Source organism: Dendrobium catenatum, unplaced genomic scaffold (genome assembly GCF_001605985.2).
Source record: "Dendrobium catenatum unplaced genomic scaffold, ASM160598v2 fragScaff_scaffold_249, whole genome shotgun sequence".
Taxonomy (NCBI): domain Eukaryota; kingdom Viridiplantae; phylum Streptophyta; class Magnoliopsida; order Asparagales; family Orchidaceae; genus Dendrobium; species Dendrobium catenatum.
In genome coordinates this window covers 2,364,587-2,389,992 of record NW_021318711.1, presented here as the reverse complement: position 1 = coordinate 2,389,992, position 25,406 = coordinate 2,364,587, and the positions used below count along the sequence as shown (strand labels likewise).

General features: G+C 36.2%; 2 protein-coding genes and 1 long non-coding RNA gene across 3 annotated transcripts; all 3 read right to left on the bottom strand.

Annotated features, from left to right (window-relative positions):
- Positions 1 to 214: 214 nt before the first annotated feature.
- LOC114579254 lies at positions 215 to 3,393 on the bottom strand. The gene is made up of 3 exons (XR_003700163.1): positions 1,817 to 3,393; positions 1,330 to 1,731; positions 215 to 1,164 (listed from the first exon to the last, which is right to left on the bottom strand). It is a non-coding gene; the product is annotated as an uncharacterized LOC114579254 (long non-coding RNA).
- Positions 3,394 to 6,518: 3,125 nt separating this feature from the next.
- Positions 6,519 to 9,845, bottom strand: LOC110098921. Its single transcript, XM_028693266.1, has 5 exons — positions 9,540 to 9,845; positions 9,400 to 9,466; positions 8,289 to 8,396; positions 8,068 to 8,166; positions 6,519 to 6,673 (listed from the first exon to the last, which is right to left on the bottom strand). The coding sequence occupies exons 1-5, from the start codon at positions 9,807 to 9,809 to the stop codon at positions 6,519 to 6,521; spliced, it is 699 nt and encodes a 232-aa protein (XP_028549099.1). The 5' UTR covers positions 9,810 to 9,845.
- Positions 9,846 to 15,828: 5,983 nt separating this feature from the next.
- Positions 15,829 to 16,536, bottom strand: LOC110098939 (uncharacterized N-acetyltransferase p20-like). The gene has a single exon (XM_020825899.2). It carries the CDS (start codon positions 16,530 to 16,532, stop codon positions 15,948 to 15,950), a length of 585 nt encoding a protein of 194 aa, XP_020681558.2. The 5' UTR covers positions 16,533 to 16,536; the 3' UTR covers positions 15,829 to 15,947.
- Positions 16,537 to 25,406: the final 8,870 nt, after the last annotated feature.

Below are 25,406 nucleotides of genomic sequence, written 5' to 3'. Positions count from 1 at the left end.
CAAATATTTTTCAAATTTCAAAAGATGTTCTTTTGGAGTTTCAAATGGGATTATTTCAAATTTGAACAATTCTTTCTAGGAGTCAGAGAAAAAAATAAGAACATTAGATACTAAGAAGCACAATAGTTCAAACTATCCTATGTTGGACATTGAAATTTTAAAATTTGAATTTATGGTTTGAGTTATTCATTTTATTAGAAATTTGAGGCTTACAGTCTTCAACTACAAGATTGACAAAATGTTTAGAAAGCGAGAACTTATGATGTAGCAAATCAGCCTCATGATTTAAAATTAAGATGATAATAATCATCATGAGATAGGAGTCCGAGGATTTTTTGTTCTTTTTAGTGTCCTCTATGTATGTATACAATAACCATCAAGAGGTACGAGTATAATGGAGACTGAGGATACTACAGAGTACAAACCACAAAGAAACAAAAAAGAGTAAAAGACATGTAGATACATCAAGGGAGGCGAGACTGTAAATCCTCCAACTGCCCAACTACCTCTAACAAAGTCTAGAACTCCGCCTCTGCAGTCTGGAACTCCTCTACAGACTGTGCTAGCGTGGTGTCGGCGACCATCATCGTATGGTGCAGAGTTTGGTGACGCTGCTCCTCCCTCCTGGTGAGGCGGTCATGCAAGCCGCGCCTCTCCTCTACGTTAGTCTTCTTGGACATCGCCTCCTTGATGTCCCTCTAGAGACACCTCACGCGAGCTGTCAATATTGCTTCCTCAATGCCCATCCTGGAAGAGCACTCCCAGTGTCTCCTCAAAGCCTCGACACTCCTGTCAAACTGGTCGTCGGCGTCGTAAGCAGCCGCTTGTCGCCTGACAACTCTCGCCTCTAACTCTGGAAGTGTAGCTCCAGCCCGTAGGATGGAGAAAGAGCTCAGCCGCCTGACATAGTACTCTACCTCACGACGCAGTGTCTCCCACCCAAGTAGCTCAGAACTGTCCATCTTGAAGCTAGTAAGAAGGCTGAGAGTTTGGTCAGCAGAAGAAGTAAACATGTCCCAAGACTCTGGAGACCCTGAGTCGATACTGGAAATTAGATCCCGCAAAATCTCTGTGGTGTAGCTACATTTATCGGCACTCCTAAAATTCGGAGATAAGGGAGCATGGCAGTGGATCTCCGAAGTGTAGTCGAATTCCCCTCAGGCACTGCATAAAGAATTATAAGCAATTAATACGATGATGAATATCATAATGATGCATTTGAAATAGATTAACTTATAATAAACATTTACCTATCCAAGGGCTAGTAGAGTTAACCAGATAATTGATTAGAACAAAATAAGGGTCTGCAAGGTCAGCTAAGTAACTCACAGGAAAAAATGAGAACTATGTATGAACCAAGTCTAACTCAATTGGTGTGCACAAAGATCTCCAAAAAAACTCCACCGGTGAGGCTGCGCAGGCCCCTGAAGACTTGCCTGGCCAGAACGACCCGTAGGGATCTACCGGGAAAGAGAGGTCGTCGGAAGGTCCTAACAAATTATATCCTGTGAATTCTCACCTCCTCGGCTTCTATGAACTCTCTCCAAGTTCCCTAGGAGAAGGGAGAGCATCTACAGATCTCCTAGAAGGAGTTGCACGCTGAGAACCAGTACATTTGCAGAAGTGCCGGGAAACCTTTGTATGATGTGCGCAGGTGCCACATCCGGAGCTCTGGCAAGTGAAAGAACAATGGCCCCAGTAGTAGCACGAGCCTCAATATGCATCTCTACACTAGAAGTAAACGAGAGACATATATCAAATGATCACATATTTTTTAAATTAAGTGTTGAAAAGAAAGAGAGGGGTAGAGAAGTACCTCTATCAACAGTAACCTCTGAAAAGCCCCGACAAGACCTTTGTCTCCTCAGCACCCCAAGCTCCCATACTCTACCCTCGTACCTCCTAGCATCGTGCTCTAAAGCAGGTCTGAAAGATTGTCGTACCCAGAATAGTCGTGTGTAAGTAACTCTTGTGTGAGTAGACGACTGAGTCAAAAGAAAACTGAAACCTATTCTCAGCCTCAACAAGTGTAACCAAGTCAAAATTGTAGTGTTGAGATGGGTCTCTAGCGGAACAGTGTCCATGCAACGTGTATCTATAACTACATGGACGAGTGGCCGTCCGTCATAGGCTATGGCCTAGAAGAACCCGAACTGTCTGGCCACTCTATTGGGTTGATGCCCTCTAAGTTTAGTACAACACCTGTTCTGTAACACAACTAGCCTGGATGCATGCTAATGAGGTACTCAGCAACTGCCAAACTCTACCTTCTCTGCAACAAAGTATGCCTCCCTCTATGGTCCACCCCGTCCACAACAACGGTGCCTCTTTGGCGAGGTGATAAACTGATGTTGTTAGGCTGATAAACTAAAGAAAACCGATCTGAGGCCAACTACGAGACAAAGAATAAGAGACGGATTCTCTCTGATTCAAAGGTAGAAGACGCGTGCGACAACTGAAGAACTATAGGATATCCTCTCTGAAGGAAGCAAGTGGGGGTCTCTAGGCAGGAGAAAGCATCCTGAACGTATAGATGGACCCACATGTACAAGTACTGTCACGGCAAAACTAAGTCTTGTACCTCAAGAGAGCTCACCTTAGAAGTGTTGCGCAAAACTCTGTAAACTCTGACGAGTACAGCTAGAGCAAGTGAAAGTCTCTATCCCTGTGTTAACTGGCTAGCTGCTACCAGAACACTACGTCTCAAGAAACCCGCTCTAAGTGGAAGTATGAAAGTACTGAGCTAGACAATCCAACGTCAGAGGTACAGAACTGGCTAACTCTTGGAGCTCACCCATGTATATGGATAAGGCATCAGCCACCTTATTCTTTAGCCCTAGCCTATATTGGATCTCAAAGTCATAACCCAATAGCTTTGACAACCAACTTTGATGTTCCTTAGTCACCATCCTCTGCTCTAGCAAGTATTTCAAGCTCCGCTGGTCTGTCTTGATGATGAAATGTTGGCCCAACAAGTAAGACCACCACTTCTGAATAGCCAATACAATAGCCATTAATTCCCTCTCATAAACTGACTTCAGCCTAGCTTTGGCTGTCAATACTTGGCTAAAATAGGCTATATAGATCTGTGATTTTGCATGAGCACTGCCCCCAATCCATATCATGAGGCATCAATCTCTACCACAAACATTTGGCTGAAATTGGGTAGGACCAGGACAGTAATCATGGATGTCTTCAATCTCTCAGAGACTTAAGTCGTTGCATCTCCCCACAAAAAGCTGTCCTTCAGCTGTCTGTCAGAGGCCAACTATGGTGTTATATCCCCCTCACGAATCCCCTATAGTACGTAATCAATCCTAGGAAGCCCCTCAGCTCCCTTAGGTTGCTAAGTAGAGACCATTTCAGCATTGTCTCAATCTTGGTATGATCAGCAACACCACTTCCTGAGATATCATGTGCCCCAAGTACTCTACACCTATGTTGCACCGATACGGATACGGCGACACGGATACGACACGATACGGATACGGGAAACGTCAATTCTTTATAATACAGGATATGGGTACGGCGCGGACACGGCATCATAATTTATAAATCATACATAAAAATTAAGAAAGCAATCAAAGCATAATATTTGAAATTACAAAAAAAATGACAACAACATCATTTGTAGCCTTATAGGTTATAATATAAAAATATAAGTAAGCATTAAATATCCAGTACAACAACAAAAGCATAAACACAAATTGTCTAGCATATAAAGTTTCAACTATTCAATAGAAGGAATGATATGATTAGCTTCTTCAGTGGTTTGTCTTTGAACTTCTATATCATCTTCAATAAATATCATAGCTTTTAATTTAGGCTCATCAAGTGAAAGATTAGTAATTTCTAATATTCTCATATCATCAAGAGACTCAAATCTATCTCAGAAATGAGAGAACTTTGCTCGCAACCGCAGAAGTAAATACGACGCATCTTTTTTTTCGGATTTCTTGTTTTTTTTCAATGGACACGTGTATTGAATACGCGTGTCCTTTTGAAATTAAATAGTATTTTAATTGGATACGTCTTTGGCGTATCCGACACGTATCGATGGAGTATCAGAGACGTATCTATGTATCGGTGTATCGGATACAGCACGCCTTCATAAACAGGTGTATCGGTGCAACATAGTTGACCTATCATCTCCTTTAGAATGAATCCAACGTCCCAGCTTGAATGAGAATTATTAATTCACTTTGTCCTTTCTTTGTGTGAATAGGTTCAATGCATGATCTCTTCACCTCTTTTGATTTTGTTTAATTATTTTGAGAATGCAAGCAACCAAATGGTAATTAATGAATTAGAAAATGAAGAGAAATAATTCGATAAATGTAATTTAAATGTCTTTTAAGAGTCGCTCGTTAGGTCAAGCAAAGTTTGCTTGAGTTGAGCTGAGTAAGAATCTAGATAAGTCCTTGTTGACTTAAAACTCAAGTTACTCATTAGATCTAAAAAAAAAAAAGTTACTCATTAGATCTCTTATTTTGAATGTGTTGATATTTTACAGAATTGAAAATTTTTAGGTCAATGCTTCCTCCTATCCTTTAAGCCTATTTAAATTCTAAAATCAGCTTGATAACAACAACAATAGCAACCCTTTATCCCACAAAATGGGGTCGGCTATATGAATCCTTTTTTCTCCATTGTGTCCTATTAAAAATTAAATTCTCATTTAAATCTAATAAAAATATAATTTTTAATATTTTCTAACAAAGTCTTTTAGGTCTACCTCTACCTTTCTTAACATTGATCAAATATAATATATCTACTCTCCTAACCGAGTAATCAGAAGGCCAACGTTTTTATGACCAAACCATCTTAGGAGATACTTCAATCTTATCTATCACTAGAACTACTCCAACCTTTTCACATAAAAGGATTTATATAGCCGATGTCTAGTAAAAACATTCATGACTAAAGCAAAAAGATATTAGCTTAAAGTTGATCTTTCATGTAATCCAACTGAAATAAGAAAATACTTGGTCAAACCACCTTGTATTAGAACACAAGTAATAAGTTATGCATGCAAGTCCTTGATGACTTGAATATAAGCATTATTAATCTATTTCTTTTCTAGAACTCTTCATAACACTTCTCTTGGAACATTATCATACAATAAATATCATATGTAGATCCTCCGTATTCTCTCTATACTTCTCCATCAAACCTTTCAATAAATGCATAAGACCAAACTTCATGGATTTGATATGCTAGTTGGAGTTTAGCTTGTACCTCTTTTCAAGCATGGTGATAAATCTAGGTCGAGGCTGCCTAGATTCCTAGTGTGATTTGGATTATAAGTCCCCTCGCAATATCTTGCATTAGTTAGGCTGTGAGTGTTATTATTGAGTGTACAGTATGCCCTTTGTAGATCTAGGATCAAAGGCTTACAATATAGGTATATCGTTACATGCCTTATCATTGGGCAGGTTCTCCACTATTCGAAGACTATAAATCGCACACATTCGCGTCACAATGATGGCGCTGCTTCCATCCATCTCTCACGCATGCTTGGTATGAGATAACTTCTCTTCAGATTTCTCCTCTTTGGGCAGGCTGAGTGCTTGTGTCATCCGTGCATGTTGAATAGCCTGATTGAGCCCATCTTCATTTGGATTACGAGAGCTTAAATATCTCATTAGGCGCCAAACCTCGATGAGAATAATATAGCATCCTTAATCGAGAGTATTCTTAAGTCAAGGTCTAAGATGCAATAAACCACGTGAGCTTACACCCGTAGGAAACTGATACCTATATCAAATAAATTTTATTTGAGCTGATGTATCGAATGAGAGAAATCTCGTGATTATTGGGTCATATATATTATTACCCATCGAGATGTATAAGCTAAAGTCACTATCCTCCATGGTTAATCATATGTATGATTTCATTTTTCTCCTATTGGCCTACTTGCGTATAGTGTAAAGGCCTACGACTGTTTTATCCTATGGGATTGTGCAATCGTACCCTTTGTATTCTGACCACTACTAATAGCATCCTTTCGGAGACACACAAATGCTTCTTAGAGATATAGAAAACAAAATTTGGATTGTGGGGAAAAGTATCAATAAATGTTTTATAACATAATTATAATTACTGATCTATTAACTCTTTCGGAATGAATCCAATGTGCACTTCAATCGTCATTGCTAAATAACTAATTCACTTAGATCTTTCATCTACTTTTGAACGAGTCCAATATATGGCCTCTCACATGTAGTGATCAATGTTGCACCAATACACCTATTTATGAAGTCGTGTTGTATCGGAAGCGTGTAGAACACAGATACGCGTCTGATACGGCATTGATATGTGTTGGATATGGCAAAGCCATATCCAATCAAAATACTATTTAATTTGAAATGGACATGTGTATCGAATACGTGTGTCCATTGAAAAACAAATAAAAAATAAAAATAAAAAAACATTCGAATTAAGTTCTACAGCTGCGAGCGACTCTCTCATTTCCAAACCCGTGAGACGAGAGGAGTTAGGGCTCCGTTATTTCGTCTTCATTTACGTCGAAGGAGCATATAGGAGAAGTGGCCGACGCCGAGCAGGCCAGGAGACCGAGGGTTTCTTTGGAGGAGTCCATTACGCGAGACGAGCAAACGTCTATTTCCATAGTCGAGATCGAGGGCATACGCGAGACGAGCGAGACCGAGGGCTTCTTACACGAGACCGTCATCAAGACCGAGGGCTTCTACGCGAGATTGTCGTCAAGACCAAAGGCTTCTTACGCAAGACCGAGGGCTTCTTTTCACACACGAAAAGGTTCGATTCTTCTATTGTCTTCTAATATTCCTCAAGTAATCTTTACAATTAAGATTTTTTTAATGGGCTTCCAAATGTATGGATTTATTCTTATTAATCATCATTATTATCACTTTTTGTATCCTAATTGTTTGTATTTATTTACCTTAACTTAGTTCGGTTCTTCTGTTTGTTTACAATTGTTTTGATTAGTCTAAGAACATTTTGTCTCTTTCTTGTTTTTGATATCAAAATTTCTCTCTATTTTTTAGAATTCATCCAATAGACAACAGGTCAATTTATGGAGAATTCTTTTAGATCAATGAAAACAACAATTTGTATTATTTTTCTTTGTATATTTCTATTTTGAAGAAGTAGTAACTTCATGTGCTAGACATTTTATGTTTATGTTTTTATTGTTGTACTAGACATTTAATGCTTACTTTCATTTTGATATTATAAGCTACAAGTCTAGAAATGATGTGGCGTTCATTTTTTTTATCATTTCAAATATTATGCTTTGAGTGTTTTCTTTTTTTTTTTGTATGATTTATAAATTATAATGTTGTGTTCGCGTTGTATCCGTATCTTGTATTTTTAAGAATTGACATGTTTCGTATTCGTATTATGTCGTATCCATGTCGCTCTATCCGTATCGATGCAACATAGGTAGTGATGTATTTAATTTTTGCAAACACACGAAGAATCAAATGACAACATAATGAAAGATAATAAATGACTTAGAAAATGAAGAGACATAAATCAATGAATATTATTAGTCTTTTGACCCGAGTGACTCGTTATGTCAAGTTGAATTTGCTATAGAGCCGAGTCAACATCTAGGTAAGCTGATGTCAAATTAGTACATGGGTTGGTTGTCAAACCATTATTTTTGGATAAATGTTAACATTTTAAATGCCTTAAAATTTTTGGAATTAATACAAGTTGACTAGAACGAGATCATATGTACATGGTGAGCAATAAGGCTATGTAGAAGTATAACTGCAAAGTCGTCTAAATGAAACTATAACATGGACTCAAATGGAAATGTTGTAATTATGTGTTACCAATCACAATTAACGGATTTGCAAGGTAAAAGCAAGGCAAGAACTTATGATTAAGTTGATTTCTTAATTTCATACAACAGATTGTAAGCCTTACCTTAACTAAGTGGGAAATCATAATCAGGCGGAAATAAATATGTTAAAAAGCATATGCTAATTGCTACAAAGCTGTGTATCGGTTGATAGGAAAAACGTAGCCAATGATCTAATAAAAACATAAACTATAAAGAGAATAGAAAAATACCATCTATTGCAAAGCGACGCAGCCTTGATGCCCCCATTCTCTTAAATAACGGATCCTTCACATGCAACAGAGAAATTGATTGCTGCAGCAAATTATCACCTGAATATTTATAAGTGATTATATAACAGATATAAGATTGGAAACACGTTGGAGTTTTTGAACACTCAAACCAACAGATATATCATCATTGAATAAAAATCACTGATAAAATATTGTTGTACCCATATAAGGAAAGAACTGGGAAGCAACACCAAGCGCAGTTACTATGAATATAGCTTTCAACAACCATCCTGCTTTCCTCTCCACCTCTTCTTCAAGGGCACTATCATCTGTGCAGGAGAAAAAATCCAAGTAAAACGTTTAAACATCTTTACTGCATTTGAAGGTTTTTAATAGCTTAAACTTGAAAAACTATCATATAGAATCACACATAAGACATTCATTCCATGCATATTTTCTACTTATAACATCCAACTAATATCACATTACAACTACTTTTAGTTTCTGTAGTTCCTTAAGCTTCCATTAAAAGAAACAGTAAAGTTACTCTGGCCTATTACAACATAACAAGCAAAAGTCAGCCTGAATTCATATAATTTCATACAAACATATCATCAATCATGTATTAATTATGGAAAAATTGCCAAATAACCCACAGAAACTTGGAAGTTGCCAGCAGCATAAGCTGGGGTAACCGGTTTTGGTCGTGACTCATGATGACTCAGCCTTAGAGAATGAAATTACTTCTCAACCACAATTGCTACAACAAAATAGAAGAGATTTCTTTTGCAGATATATGATCATGAACCTTTGGAAAATGTCCATGTCGCTCCTTATTCAATGAATGTTTAAGTAAAAAAACGTCAGACTGATGAAAAAAAAAATGCATTTCCAATCAACTAAAAGCGACTAGGTTGAACAGTCTACGAGGAAAACATTGGTTCAATCGTGAGATAGGAATGCCAAAGGCTCTACAAAACTCATACAAGATTAATGGACTTTTACTAAATTAAAGCAACACCATCTTCAGATAAACTAGGTTGCACTTCAACTGGTTCCCATTTTCAAAGCCCTCCACCAATTTCACTTCAGAAATTAAGTTTGAGCGTGACATGGTAAGCCATCCGAACAATCACAGTTGCAATTAAGATAAATAGGTCTTTCGCCAGGCAAAAAAACGGATGCTAGAAGAATTCTTGTTAATTCTGGGATCAAATTAGTCATTTCAATAGCTTTAGTTCTGCCAAGGGCTTATTAGAACATGCACGGAGGAATCTTCCCAGCAAATCTTGGAACTAGTAAACCGATATAAGATCAGAGACAACCACTTACCTCGCTCATTAATTGTAGAGTATCGGCGCAAGGAGAGAACTCCATTATCTACTCTTCTACCAAATACCTACAGCCAAAAACACCATTATGAGTAGACCTAGGACCTAGCGATTAACGGAATGGAAGGAGGATGAAGATACCAAACTAGTAAAAAAAGGAGCAGACGAGGAGGCCATGGGCAGCGAACGGAAGTAAGGAGTGAATGGGAGGAACGATTCGAAAGCCCGCCGGCCTATGGTCTCCGCTGGCGCCGGCAGCCCGGGTCGGGAAGAGCAGGGTACTGATGGGGTAGCTTGAGTAAGAAGATGACTACTCTTGTTCAATAGGAGGCCGTCGGGTACCTCCGTCGATCTCCTGATATTGCTCCGCCATAGAGATGCGTACCTTTGCAGTATTGAAGGCCTCCGCATCTGTCCCCAGAAATTTTTGCTGAATATAGTGCCAACTTCTGCCTCCCATAATACTTCATACGCTTAAATAGATTATATTTTTATTATTATTATTTGATGTAGTTTACAATTTGAACTTATTTATATGTTGCTAAATTTTTAGTATTATTAATTTCTATGTGCTAGAAATTGGCAGTGATAGATATTAAATTTCAATATCTCTGCTTATATTGTTATACATATTATTTAGGCCAACTCCAAAATAATACATCAGTGAAGAGTAAACAAGCACATAGTAGCAAACCAAAAACTTGTTTCAAAAATCAAAGTGGAAGCACACATTTATCATTATTGGAGGAATTATAGTGTGTGAAGTCGGGATATAATTCTACATCCGGACTGTGATTGTATATTGTATACACACTATGTATAAAGTGAAATGTGTACATAGTACACAGTATGTATATTCACATTCTGGATTCAATTCTACGTTTGGACTCCGTACAAAATAATTTCTCGCATTATTGGGCTTTACCTATTGTTGGCCAAGCATGTTGTGGGCTGCTAGAGAAGGGATAATTGAAAGAAAGGAAATGTCCCGACTTGGAGGTTGGAGTCTTGGAGGGCTTGTGACGCTGCGATGGGGCAGGCCGAGGGAGAGCAGTGCAGCAAAAGTTGAGAGAGTGAAGGAAGCACAGTGCAAGGGATTTGGGTTATGTTATAGGGAAGGGATGGTCTCTACCTAAAATTACATCAAATGACACATATTTCTTCAGGTTGTCGGATTCATGTTGATCAAACGATTTAATTTTAGGTTTGTGTGTCAACTTGAACCTGAACCAAGTTCAAAGTCAACCCATTTATTAAATAGGTCAAATCAAGCTAGAAATTTTCAGATCATATCTAAGTTGCATTTTCATGATGTGTCATATATTGACACCCCTAGTCCTCCCTTCCCATTTCTTGCACTAGAGATGGCATCCTTCTTATAAGCTCCTATATCCCCATGTTTCATAATGCTCTCCAACTCTCCTATTATCTCATTTATATTCATCACAATGTTGTATATGATAAATGTGTTGTTACATTTGATTCATGGGGTTTCTCTATTAAGAATGTTAAGCACAACAATAACATTCTCCAATGGCACTACCACAATGGTCTATATCACATTCCCTCCAAAATGACATCATTATGGAGCACAAGCCTTATCACGGAGACATCATCAACCTATTTGTGCCATCATCAAATGGGACACCCTAATGCAAATACAATCTCAAATATCACCAAACAATAACCCTTTCTTAAAAGTCCTATAGCTTCCATCTCCTGAAGTCACTGGATCTCCAACCAACGCCACAAATTATCTTTTTAAGCTTCTACCAATCAACAAAATAAATCTTATAGAAATTTTACATAGCGATAAAGGAGGATCCCCTCTCGCCACTCTTTCAATGTGAGGCTTTATGACCTCTTTGTTGATCATTTTCTTAGATATGCTCAATTTTACCTATAAAAACCATATCAAAATCAATTCAAAATTTTATTTATCTTCATATGTTGATAAAAATTAATGTTAACACATGTATAAAAATTCTTTGATCAAATGATGATGCAAATTTCACCTCTTCCACACTAAATGAATATCCATCCTCTCATGACACATTGCACAAATAAATATACTCTCATACTCAAACAAAGTAGAGTTCATGAATGTAAACATCATCACGTTACAGGAATCACTCATACTCTCCTATATGAAGTGAATCTTCGCTCTTATTTATGGTTTGACACCCTCCTTACAACCACACCTCATAAATCATATGCAATCCAAATCTACCCAAAATTATAATCGAGTATATTCTTGCTACTTGAATTACTTCTACATGGACTAGTTTATTTTTACTTTTTTTAGTGCTTTGTCTAGTGGCCATCTTTGGCTAGAAATAATAAATTATTTGGACTTTTATGTGCTAATCAACTCTTCATCAGATTGAGGTAGAGATAATTCTTTGTCATGATTTTGATTTTTTTTTTTTTTTGAACGGAGTATCCACCTGTTGCCACCCCCGAAAGGGCGCTTCGCGGCGTGACTAATCATCAGTTGTCGCCTAGAAGAGGCACCCACCCCATAAACCTCCTGGCCCGCATTTGATTATGCCTCACTTAAGAGGTGCTACTGCCCAACAGGATTCGAGCACGGGATGGAGGTTCCCAACCATACTCACCCACTAACCAAGCTAAGCAATAGTTGGTCATGATTATGATTTTAATACATAACATAATGTTTTGACATGTCACATTTATATATGGCGGTGCACATTGATGGTGTCTAACAAAAAAATTACCCTTTATTGCCTATTGCATGGATAATTTTTGCAAGCAATGCACAAAAAGGACTATAAGAGGAATAACAGTGTTGAAAAACATTTTCCCTTTTTCAATGGGTGGTAGATTGAGTAGGTCCTTTTTAATATCTTTTAAGTTGAAAAAAAAAAAAGATTTACTTTAAATGTTCTCTTTATTGATTTGGGTAAGTCGACACAATTAACCCCAAAGGAAGGGTGAGTTCGGCCAAGACAAGTGACAACAGTGAGTGAGAATCTTATATTTCAGTTCAAATTTTAGAATTTCGATTAGGACAACTTTTATAAAATTGATGTAGATAAATCAAATTGTTAAAACTATCTTAAAAAGCAACTTTATGGTAATTATTTTTAAGCATTGAAAAAATAATGACCTAATAAAATTGTGATTACAGTCAAAAAAACATAAAATAATAATAAAGCTATCTCAAATAAAATCTTACCATTGTATAAGATTATGATTTTATTAAGAACAATTTTTTTATGGTGCTGCACTGAATTGGGAACCGTGAGAGAAGAGAGAGAAGCTCCACAAATTAAGGAATAAATTGGAAGAAGATTTTGAAGAATTCGGGTGTGTTGAAGGTGCCATTGTTGAAGATGGAAGAAGGTGGTCGGTCATCCTCACCAAAAATTTGCTATCTACCGCGAGTCCAATCATGTTGGATTCAAGAGGTAGATTCTCCTTCAATTAAATCTCTTCTTTTCAGATTTTGGAATCTCCTCTAGTCATAAAAGAGGGAGGCTTAAATTCTATGGAAAAACTTTTGCCGATTTCAGGCAAAGGGAAGGAAATAATTTCGTTTTTGAATGATAAGCCAAAACCTTTGTCGGCTATCATTACTGGAGAAAATGATAAGGAATCATCTTCATCAGGAGGAAGTTTTGCTGATATTTTGAAAAAGGACATTGTTATTCCAATTACTTCTTCAAAATTGGATATCCCTAATGTGTGGATTAAAAAACCTCACATTAAAATAAATTTTAGTGAAATACATGATGATATTGGAGATGAAAATGTTGTCACTCTTGACAAGGAAAAGGAAAAATCTAATATTCAAATTTTGAACAATTCCTTAGTTGTTAAAATTCTTAGAAAAAACTATCCTTTTTCTAAGTGTTCATTTAAATTAAGAAAGCAATGGTCAAAATTTGGAGGATTTCATATTACATTGCTTGGTCTAGATTGGCTCCTATGTTCATTTCAGTCTCATGAAGCCATGGAGGAAGTTCTTAACGGAGATCCTTGGCTTGTAGGGGGTTTTGTGGTAGGCTTAGACAAATGGTCTCCTACCTTCTCTCCTTATTCTTTGAATGGAATTTCTTCTCCAATTTGGGTTCGTCTTCCTCATTTGTCACTACACTGTTGGGATGAATCCAATATCACTAGAATTGTTTCTAGAATTGGAACTCCATTATTATTGGATGGTAACATGTTTAGATGGGGGAGAAGGGAATTTGCTAGAGCTTGCATTCAAGTAAATTTGAATTCTAAACTCCCCTATGGAATTTGGGTGGAAGGGATTCATAGTAGATTTTTTCAAAAGTTTGAGTATGAAAATCTATCATATTTTTTGCTTCAAATGTGGAAAAATCGGTCATATTGATTCTGTGTGTCCTAATTCAACACATAATCAAAATCCTATTGTTAAAGAGGTCCCTTTCAGTTCTTTTCAATATGAAAATAATACTTTTGGGCCTTGAATGCATGTGAAGTTCAAAAACAAAAGAAGATTTATTCCTGAGAAAAAGCTTTTTAAAGTTGTCTCAACCATGGATAACTGAATGATGTTTGTGTTAATATCAAAAATGTTGCCTTGGAAGATGTTGAAGGAGACGGGATTATTGGTTCAGATTTTTCTGATGTTCGTTTGACAGCTAGAGACGTTGCTGAAAATAAGGAAGAAGAAGAAAAGGCAGTTAGACAAGGAGCTGAATCTTCCACCGCTCATCCTGTAATTGCTGAAAAATCACAAATTCAAATCCCACAAATGGAGGAGAATTTTCCTGTGGAACAAATTCTGGAAGTTCAGAATTTAAATTATGAATTTCGTTTGGCTGATCCCGTGGAAGTGGAATGCAATAATTTGAATCTCAACAACAATTTGAATTCAAATTCTGAATTCAAAATTCCTGAAATTGTGGAAGCTATTAAGGAAGGAGTTGATGCTGCCGATTCAACTCAAGTTGCTAAAATTCAGGGAACTAACAAACCATTTTTTGAATTAAAAAATGCAGATTTTCAGGAGGAAATTGCAACTCCTTTAACAGATTTGGCGGCTGTATCTAGCATTAATGTTGATCCAATTATTAATTCAGCTACTGATCCTGAATTAAAAAACAGTGTTTGCATATTAAGAGATACTTCTCCACTATCGAATATCTCTTTAACTTTTAAAAAAATTGCTCTTAAAAAAGACAATAGTCTTTTTAAGAAGAGTAAGTCCCCCGGATCTAAGCACACATTGTTCAAAGAACTTCCAGCATTAGGACCGGTGAAAGATCTTCCTAGAAGGAAGATGGCTAGAATCAAAGTGAAGAACGGCATGAGAGGTTCTTCTTCTCTTTTATCTCAATAAAGTGCAAGATGGTAATCCCGTTGACAACAACATAGTGGATAGATACTTGAAGATGGAGCAAATTATCAAAAAGTTTGGATTAACGCTATCATTGAATGCTGACTTTGGAGATTGGAAAAAGCTTATGGAATATCTTTCAATGATATTTTATTATTTTAAGTGATTTTTTGAAATTTTTGTTAAAATGTACTTTCCTTTTTAGCTTTTTTTGCTTTGTTTTTCATCTAGTTTGTTATTTTAAACTTTTTCTAATTGATTATAGAATCATTACTAAGTCTTATTCTCTAACTGGATGGGAACTCTGGGATACTAATCAACCCTCGGGTTGTTTATTACTTTGGTATCCCCTGCATCTCAACAGTTTCAAAATAGGAAATAGTGAGTTCCATATCATTTATAATAAGTTTAAATTAACAAATTTATGTCCAATAAGATCCCTTTTTCTTGTTGAAAAATGAACCATTAGCTTCCTTTATCTAGTTTGTATTAGATTGTCTTTTCTTTTATAATTAATGCAATTCTGCATTTCTTCAAAAAAAAAAAGAACAATTTTTTTACTGTTTTCTAAAGCATCTTTTTATTACAAATATTTTTTGAACTAAAAATATTTATACTAAAGAACTACTTTAGAAATCAATAAAAAAACTGTCCCAAACGAAACATTCATGTTGCCCACACTAGATCGTTGACCCCCAACCCCCTACTTATAGCAACTGCAAAGATCAATGGCACAAGAATGGTTATAGTATTAAATTATAAGAAAAATCATAAGATTGATCTTGAAGTAGCAAGCTGTGTAACATATGAGTATGATTAGCAACTTTTCATTACCGCAAGAACAAATTAATGGTGAATATATTTGAGTTCTTCTGGATAGAACTCCTACTTGTCAGACAAGTTTTTGGGATTGAGTTGATGAATTCTTCGGATGAACCAAACGAAGGTAGCTAGATACAATCTAAATTGAGATTCATTAAAAAAAAAAAAAATTAGACATTTAGGCCGTACAAATCAGATATATATGATTCGAATTCAAAACATCGTAATTAATAATCAAAACTCTCAAAGAACGGATCAATTTGAGCTGTCTAGCTCCATTCAATTTCGATCATAAACTAACTTTGCACACAGCTGGCCCGATTTCTCCGATCTAAACAACTTGAGCAATACCACAAACAGCTTGCATGCACTCTTGGACGAACGAACCCACCACTTCATCCAGCCACGCGATCTGAAGACACAAAACTATACATTACCATATCCCTAACCTCCCCCTTCAGCACCAAATACCTCCTAAGCACAGCCTCCCTCACAAACCCGGCCTTCTCCAATACCCGCTGCGACGCTGGATTCTCGACATCCGCTATCGCCTCAACCCGGTCTAAATCCACCCATTCCTCGAACGCCGCCGCCGCCGCCATCCGCACTGCCTCCGTCGCGATCCCACGGCCCCAATACTCGACCGCCACGCGGTAACCCAGCGACACAGTCCGAGTTCGGCCATGGCCGGAATCCTCTGGGCGGAGGGCGATGGAGCCGACGGGGCGGCCGCCGGAGAGGCAGATGGCGCGGTACCAGGGATGGGGAAGAACGTGAGTGTGGAGGAATCGGACGACGTCATCGCGATGGGAGAAGGGTCCACGGCGGAGGAAACGGTTGATGCGATCATCAGCGGCAAGGGATATGAGAGCGTCTATGTCGGAGTCGGAGAAGTTGAATGGCCGGAGAGTGATCGTCGGCGGCGGCGGCCGCGTTTGAGTTTGGTCTGTAGTAGTGTTGGGATTTTGTTCCGCTTCCATTTAGGGTTATGATGGGAACAAGGGGTGGAATTGGAGAGCGGTCGTTAAGTGGTCACTGGTCATCTGAGGGCCTAAGGGCTTCATTTAATGAGAAATTATTCTGTGCGGAATCCGGTTATAGATATGTGTTCGGATGCCAGTAAAATCTACACGTTGTGTGCTTACGTGAAAAGTTAGGATATTCATTTAACTTCTTACCCGACCCGTTTGTCTTTTCGGACTTACTGCAGATGAAGAGAAATCCGCAACAAATAAGCAGTAAATAAGTAGAAAATGTGTAACATATACGCAACAAATACTCAATGAATACGCAACAAATACGCAATAAAATAATCAATCAATACGCACATTTTACACAACGAATACGCAATAAATACTCAATCAATACGCAAGTCAAATAAATATCGCGGACTTTTAACTTTCCACGTAAGCATCCGAACACAGCTCTATAACCGGATTCCGCACAAAATAATTTCTCTCATTTTATGGTGCCAAAGTCGACGGCTCGACACCACATAGACAGGGTCGATAAAATCCTCTGAATTCATTAGATAAGTTAGGGGTGGAACTCTAGAAGTGAGCTGAATTGGCTCGAGCTCTAATTGTTTAACAAGCTCGGAAGTCATATTTATCGAGCCACAAGCTCAAGCTCAACAAGCTTGAGTTTAAGCTCAATGAGGCTCAGCTCGTGAGCTCGCGATCCAGCTCGAATTATTATTAATATTTTTTAAATAATTTTATTTTATTCATGTCGTTTTAAAAATCCCACGGAAGACCCATTCGAATTCATGATTCGCGGATTGGACCTCAGAACTAGGAATGACAGAAGGCTCATAGTCGCAAATGCATAATGACGGAAGGCTCGGAACCAACTGCGGAAGGCGAACTAGACACGGGAATTCGAAACAAGGGAGGGAATGTTTTGTGGGAAAATGAAAATAGGGGAAATTGGAGTAAGAACTTCAAATTGAGCCACTCGACGAGTTGACCTGAAATGCGATGAGTCGAGCATGAGTTCGAGCCAAATTTCTGACTGACGTGGCGAGCTTGATAAGACCGCTACTTGACTCGACTCATTTAAACCCCTATGATGAACCCATCTTGGGTCTTTTTTATTTAAAATATATTTAATTAGTGTGTTTTGATTATTTTTTATTTTAAAAATAAATATTTATCATCTATATGCTCATTTTGTATCATGTCTTTAAAAGTAAAGCCACTCACCCACCTAAGCATCCTCATCTCTGCAACACTTAACTTAATATTATGCTTCTCTTTTAAAGGCCAACATTCTGCACCATAAAGCATTGCAAATTTCACCACCATCATATAGAATTTTCCCTTAAGTTCATGGGGGACTTCTCTATCAAACAACAAGCCCGATGCATTCCTCCACTTCAACCATTTAACATTAATTCTACTAATGATATTTCAAATTTTTTCACCATCACGCTGAACAATAGACCCAAGATATGTAAAACGTGTACTCTTATTAATGACTTGATCTCCCAAAGTCGTAATCCCCCACTAGATCTATTATTACTAAAATTATACTTCATATATTCAGTTGTAGATCTACTCAAACAAAAGTCTTTACACTCTAAGGTTGACCTCCATAATTCAAGTTTACCTTCAACTCTCTCTCTAGTCTTATCAACAAGAACAATATCATCAGCAAAAAACATATACCAAGGTAGAATATTATGCAAATGTTTAATGAGAACATCTATGACTAAAACAAAAAAAGATATGGGCTTAAGGATGATCCTTGATGTAATCCAACTGAAATAAGAAAATACTTGGTCAAACCACCTTGTGTTTGAATGGAAGTAACAACTCTTACATTTATATCCTTAATGGCTTGAATAGAAGTATTATTAACCCCTTTCTTTTCTAGAACTCTCTATAGCACTTCTCTTGGAACTTTATCATATACTTTCTCTAAATCAATAAATATCATATGTAGATCCTTCTTATTCTCTTTACACTTCTCCATCAAACATCTCAATAAATTTATAGGTTCCATAGTAGACCCACCCAGCATGAATCCAAATTGATTTGGAGAAACATTAGTATCACGATACAACTTATGCACCATAACTCTCTCCCATGATTTTAAAATATGACACATTAATTTAATTCCTCTATAATTCATACAATCTTGTACATCAAATTGATTTGGTGTTAAGGTCACTAAAATCGATCACATTCTAATAATTTTCATTGAAAAGTTTAGCAAAATATCTCATCCACCTTTGTTGAATATCCTCTTTTAATAAAAACGCTTTTTAATCTCTTTGTTTGACTAACATACATATATCCTTCACCCTACTTAATATCTAATTTATTATATATATCATTAAAAGTTAAAATATTTGCACCGCGTATTGCTTTCTTAGACTCCTTACGTGCATCTTTATACCTTTCCCAATTATTAGAATTTTTACATCTATACTAATTTTTATAACAAATCTTCTTAGTTTTTATTTATTCTTATATATTTTGATTTCATCATCAAATATTTTTACTATTTGGAAATTTTCCCTTTAATACTTCATGTATATCTTTTGTAACATTATTAATATCACTAGCTATTTTTTTCACATAATATTAGCTTTTTTCATGCACAGACAAAATCTTAAGATCTAGAATCTTACACTTAAAAATATTTTTAGTAATATTTTTTAAACATCCCCACCTAATCCTAGAATAACATTTAACTTTATTTTTAATTTTATGATCATTCATATTAAATTCCAAAACTAATAAATTTAGATAAAAAGAGGCATCTTCTTCTGTGGAGTTGCCAGAAAATCTATTGGAGAACTTTTGTCATCCTCAATGGATTGTATATTTTGTGATCGAGCACAATAAAAAAAGGAAGATAAATTATCCCGTAGGATAAAAATATCTTTTTCTTATGGGCTCAATAACAAAATTTATAATTTTAATTTTTAATAAAGATTACCTTCCATTCAATATTTGGTTTAATATGGTTTATTTTATTCTGGGTATAGATATCAAATAGGGGTAAGATGATATGGTTAATTATATCTCAAGTTATTAGTACTTGAAAAACTTTTGATTAAACTAATAATTTTATCTTTTAAAAAAAATTATCAAAATATTGGCTAAAGTTTCCATTTTAAAATCCATGAAATTCTTGTTTAAAGATTTTATGTCTTTAGGAATTTCAAAGAAAGAGGGGGATCAACTTTGATTGGAGTTCCTGGAGTGAGGGCCAAAGAGAGGAAGAGTAGGAGTACTTGATTTTAAGGGGAAACTCAAAGATACTCAAAACTATTATATATTGGTCTTTACATTTTAGAATTCAATTTTATTTAAGTTCATTATTTTGATTTAAAATGTTGGGGCTTATATTCCAATAACACATATTCGGTGATATGCAAATGAAGGACGATTTGGTAGTTTTCCTACAACTTTTGGGTTGTAGGAGGGAGAAACAACATGTAATCCATGGGTTGCATGTTGGAGGATGATTCATCAAATTTTGTCATTGATGAAGCGAGATTATTTATCCAATTATGTGTCGGGTAAATATAGAAAGCAATGTTAAATTTACAAGCTACAAATTGGAGGAATTTTTTTTAGCATTTGGTGTTCAAAGAAAGAGATATACACTCACATAATTTAGGCTAAGTGGATATTGTTGCAACTCAAGCTTATGAGTTTATATTTTTGATGATAACAAATATTATGGCTCAGTTTCTATTGTCTACTTGTATTTGCAATATATGTTTATTTGTGTGTATACTAACATTTTAGGAATATCATGCAACATCAAACAAAAAATTAGAGCTCAAGATTGGGTTGAATAATGTTATGTTGTAAAAGGGTATGTAACATTCATTGATGTAATTTTGATTTCTTGAGTCAAGTCTTATAAGGGTGTATGCTTGCTTGGTGACCATGCACACATACTCAAGGGAGTGAGATCTACACAAATCCAGAAGATCAAGTTTTAAACTAATCGTATTGGACGATTTTGGATCGTTCAGGATGATCCTTTATGATCTTGGAAAAGAGCCACCAATGACGATTTAGGCAAATATTTAAGTTTAAATTTTTGTTATAATCATCTCGGACGATCAATACAAATCATGCCTAAATTGATCCTGTGATTAGGGGACTAATTATGGTTAAATTTTTCAATCTGATTGTCCCAAACGATCTGTATATCGTACAGGACGATGTTTGCCGACATACTTGATTTTCCTAAATCATCCAAGCCGAAATACCATAATTTTTCTTCTAATCGTCCTGGACGATCCACAATATCGTCCTAGATGATTTGTACATTTTTTTGTACTAATCGTCCTGGACTATCCAAATATCGTCCAGGAATATCAGGACAAATTCTACACATCGTGCTGGATAATCTTGAGATCATCCAGGACGATTCTGGGCGCCAAAATTAATTTTTTAGGATTTTCTGAAGCCCTCTTTTTAAGTGCATCATACGGGACGATCCGACGATCGTCCTGGACGATAATGTTGGTTTTGCAATTCTATTTAAAGACCTCTTGTTTTCTCATGAAAAGTTTCTTTGGCAGCCATTGTAGCTTTGTTCTTTTGAAGGGAACTTGAAGAGAGAGCTTGAAAGGGAGAGAGGAAAGGGTGGAGTTTGAGAGAGGGAGAAGATCCTTGGAGGAGGTTTCAAGAGAGTGTGGATGGGCATTCCACATGGTTGCTCCGACAAGCTTGTACCTTAGTACAATCGGATTCAAGGCTTATCTTGAGAAAAGTTTTAGGAAGAAGAAGATCTCTTTGGTGTCAAAAGACCCGGCTACCCCGCCGCACCGAGGAAGGTGGAAGTGATTTTATAAGGGCTTCTCCGCCTAGCTTTGGGGGCTAAAAGAGAGATACTGGATTTAGTGCAATACTCGGAGGGTGCCTCCGAGGAGTGGACGTAGGTCAAGGTTTGACTGAACCACTATAAATCTGGTGTGTTCTTTCCTTTATTATTTTCGCATTTAATTTCCGCATTGTGTTTTCTTTGTGGTGGATTTTGGGTTGACTTTTTTATTGCGAAAGATATTTTAAAATACCAATTCACTTCTCTCTTAATTAGCCTTGGGCTAGTTCATAAGGGCCTAACATCCCTAACGAACTTTCAGATGTAATGTATTTTCTATAGCTTTGACTTGTACAAAATAGCAAGGAAGATGTAACTTAAGAATGTTAAACTTGGAAGAGGTTTATTTGAACTCTTGATGTTCAAAGAGAGTTGGTCATTTACTTAATTTAGGCTAAATAAATGGAAGAGACTAGGATTTGGATCCTATGTCTAAGGGGGCATGTTCATTTGTTGACTTTGTGTTTCAAACAAATGGAATAAAAGAACTTAGAGCTTAGTTCTATAGTTCAGGAGTCGGAGCATGATGTATTTAGGATTTTAGGGGAAATCCATAATACCATGCAAGAAGATTGGTGGGTGTTTATTGATTTTGGTTCAACAAATAAAGGGTAAATGACTTAGATTTTGCTTCTAAGATCCAAGGACCCATTAGAATAACATTTGGAACCTTGAGGAGGCTCCAACAATCATGCATAAAGGGATAGAGAGGTGAACGGTTGTTGAGTTTATGTATCAACAAATAAGAGATGGATTGAATGATTATGCAATGAAGTGTTTGGAGCGTTGAGATGCCCCAAATTGTTCATGCATGAATGGGAGGAGGAGAGATTGCTTATTGATTTTGTATCAACAAATAAGAGGTGGAATGGCCATAAGAATTTGATCCTAAAGTCACAAGATTCATGCAATCTAACACTTAGAATTTTGATGAAACTCTAAGTATCATGCATGAAGAAGATGCATATGAGAAAGAGAATTTTCTATTTTTATTTGAGTGTTTTATACTTTATGTTGAATAGGTGATGCTCATCTAAATGCCTCTCAATGGATCATAAAGATCAATTTTATCATGACCTAAGAGCGACCTAAGGGTGTGCAAGAGGTGATTTATCACTTACATGCTTTTGGATAGGCCCTTGTTATGATCTAAAGAAATCATAGGAATAAGTTTAAGTGATTTGTTATTTTAGAAATTTTATCATGTGCTTAGGTTATGTGTTGTTACCCTCAACACATCAACTTGCAAATTACACTAAACATGTCTAACAACTTAAATACGTGATGGGGTGTAATATATAAATTCTTGAAAGCCGTAGAACACTCTACCCTCGCTTTATAAGCATTCATGAGTTTGGTGGACACATTTATGATTTTGTAAAACTTAGGCATATATAATTATCGTAGCGAGTGACATAAATAAGCTTAACTAATTTCATATATGATGGAACATCAATTGTGAACCTTTGAGAGTTCGCATGAAACTCCGACTTTGCTTCATGAAAGCTTGAAATTAAATAGGCATCTTTATAAACTTTTCAAATTTCAGGACTTTTGGTAGAATAGATAAACTCAATAACCATTTTTTTGTAATGAGATTTTGTGTATACTAAAGATGAACTTAATTAATCACTTTATCACAGGCTTCATGAAGTAGACCTTTGAAGTTCTACATATGACCATAATGAGACACAAGTTTAAATCCCTCTCTAATATCTCCAAAATGGCAATGGCTCTCAAGTGCAAAAGCCCAATTAAATGCAAACTTCTACTCTTGAACATATACAATTGGCATTTGATTTAGAATCAAATGACAATCTAAACCTATGGTTTGATTGACGGTGACAACTAAGGAGACAACATTAATGCATTTCATACAAGGTAGGGGCATTAGACACGAGTCCAACAGCCCGAAGCTTCATCACTGTCCTCTTTTGACCCTCACATGAGAGTAATCAAAAGAAAATCACTAGATTTGCATGATTGGTCTGAGAGGACAACGAATGAATAAATTTCTTGAAGGTTTGGAAATTAGATGCAAGGGTTTTCTAGGTCCCTAAGATTTTGGAACATTAAACACATGATCAATGGCTTGAGGATATAGTGCTTCTTCTAAGTTTCAAAGGATTTTATCTCGCCAGGTTGTTATGGCGCTAAACACCCTCCACTCACCTTTATATGGAGGAAGAAGACTACTGGCCAAGTGCTCCAAAGTATTGGTTTGCTATGTATGTTGCTCCCATGTATTGATTTCATCATCAAGAGGTCACCAAAGATGATGGGTAGGGAAAATGAAGCTCCTACAATGAATGAGAAGCCTCTAAATACATCCACTATCCTCCTGCCCTATCTATTTTGCTTGAGGAAAAGAAAAGATAATGACTACACTCTTCCACTTGGAGAAAAGAAGAAAGATGAGGAGGTATGTCCCTCTCTTAGCCTAAGAAAGAAGGAAATGACAGCCATGAATCAGTGGCTTGAATGGTTCAATATGTTTGGACTAGAGTCAACACCTGGACGCACGTACAAGATATAAAAAATGATCTCTTTGCTCGAGTTAGATAGAAAAAGCTCCCTGCTCGTGAATCCTTAGCACGCACGGGTCTCCTATACGCAAGCAGAGGGTCGGCTGACCCTCTTCTTCCCTTCGGCAGGATGCGCGCAAGCAAGACAGAGCCACTTAGCTCTCTCTTTCTCCCTCCCATTCGGCTAAGTCAGACAAATAGGAAGAAGAAAAGCCCAAATAGCCAATCTCCCTTTCTTTCACTGTGTTTTGGGACACATGAATCAAAGCTAGTCGAATGCCTTTTTCTTCGTCTCCCGCTCCCTCTATCTCTTGCAAAATGAAGACATGAGCTACTTGAGGAGATCTTCTATTGCAATATCATGTTATAGCCGCTCAAATCAGACATGATTCAATGGGAAAAGACACTTTAGCAGCGATCTTTGAATCTCAATCCTTGGATCTAATTTTCTTGTCTCAGGGAATGATTAGAAAGGCTAAAAAGTCCAATTTAACCTGTTTGAGATTAAATTGACTTGATTTGGGTCAATTGAGCTGAAATTGAGCCCAAATTAGATTCAATCTGAATCAATTTGGGTTGATTCGAGTTCGATTAGGTCCGATTGAGCCATATTTGTGAAATTGAGCTCAAATTAGTGCTGAATTTGGTCAAATTTGGTTAGACGAGACTTAATTGGGTTTGATTTGGACCAATTTAGCTTTAATTTGATGAATTTAATTAAATTATGGCTCGATTTGGGTCAATTTTAGTTTTACGGCGTTCGAACCAAACGTGATCGAGCCCAAATGGTATTGAATCGAGCTCAATACGAAAATATACGTAAACAATATACTCACGTGTATATAAAAAATGAGATTATTAAAATATCTTAATAATTATTTTATGAAAAATGTTAATTTAATTAAATATTTGGCTTATTTTTATTATTGATTTTGACACATATTTCATTTATATAATGCATACTATAAAAATAATAAATTTTATATTTTTGTATGTTCCATTCCTCATATTTGTGTCCATTTTTCTCAATAAATTATAAATAAATATATTTTTAATTTTTGTCATTAACGACTGATATGGATAGCCGAATTTATTTCCTCATGTTTTTAATACATAAATCTCATTATATTATACAATCAACATTAAAATTTTGCAATCTAATATTATTAATAATAAAATAATTGCATAATAATTTCAGAATATAAAAATTCAGAAGTCGAAAGATTATCATGAAATAATTTATTTAAAACAAATGTCATTAACATAATTTTAATGAGATTATCATGAAATTTATTTAAAACATAATGTATTATCATGAAATAATTTATTTAAAACATTTGAGATTATCATGAAATTAAAAACAAATGTCATACAAATAATTTCATTTTAATTTAAAATATATGATGATATAAGGAAATAGTTTATTTAAAAAAAAAGGTAAAAAAAGGCAACGTACGCTCACAAAAATGAAGA

Bases quoted from the DNA above. Each gene is read 5' to 3' on its own strand.
- LOC110098939 (XM_020825899.2), bottom strand. From the start codon at position 16,532: ATGGAAGCGGAACAAAATCCCAACACTACTACAGACCAAACTCAAACG.
- LOC110098921 (XM_028693266.1), bottom strand. From the start codon at position 9,809: ATGCGGAGGCCTTCAATACTGCAAAGGTACGCATCTCTATGGCGGAGC. The intron at 8,167-8,288 runs GTACAACAATAT...ATAAATATTCAG, and splicing joins CCAGTTCTTTCCTTATATGG to GTGATAATTTGCTGCAGCAA. The intron at 6,674-8,067 runs GTATTTTTCTAT...TCGTGTAAGAAG, and splicing joins GCGTCGCTTTGCAATAGATG to CCCTCGGTCTCGCTCGTCTC.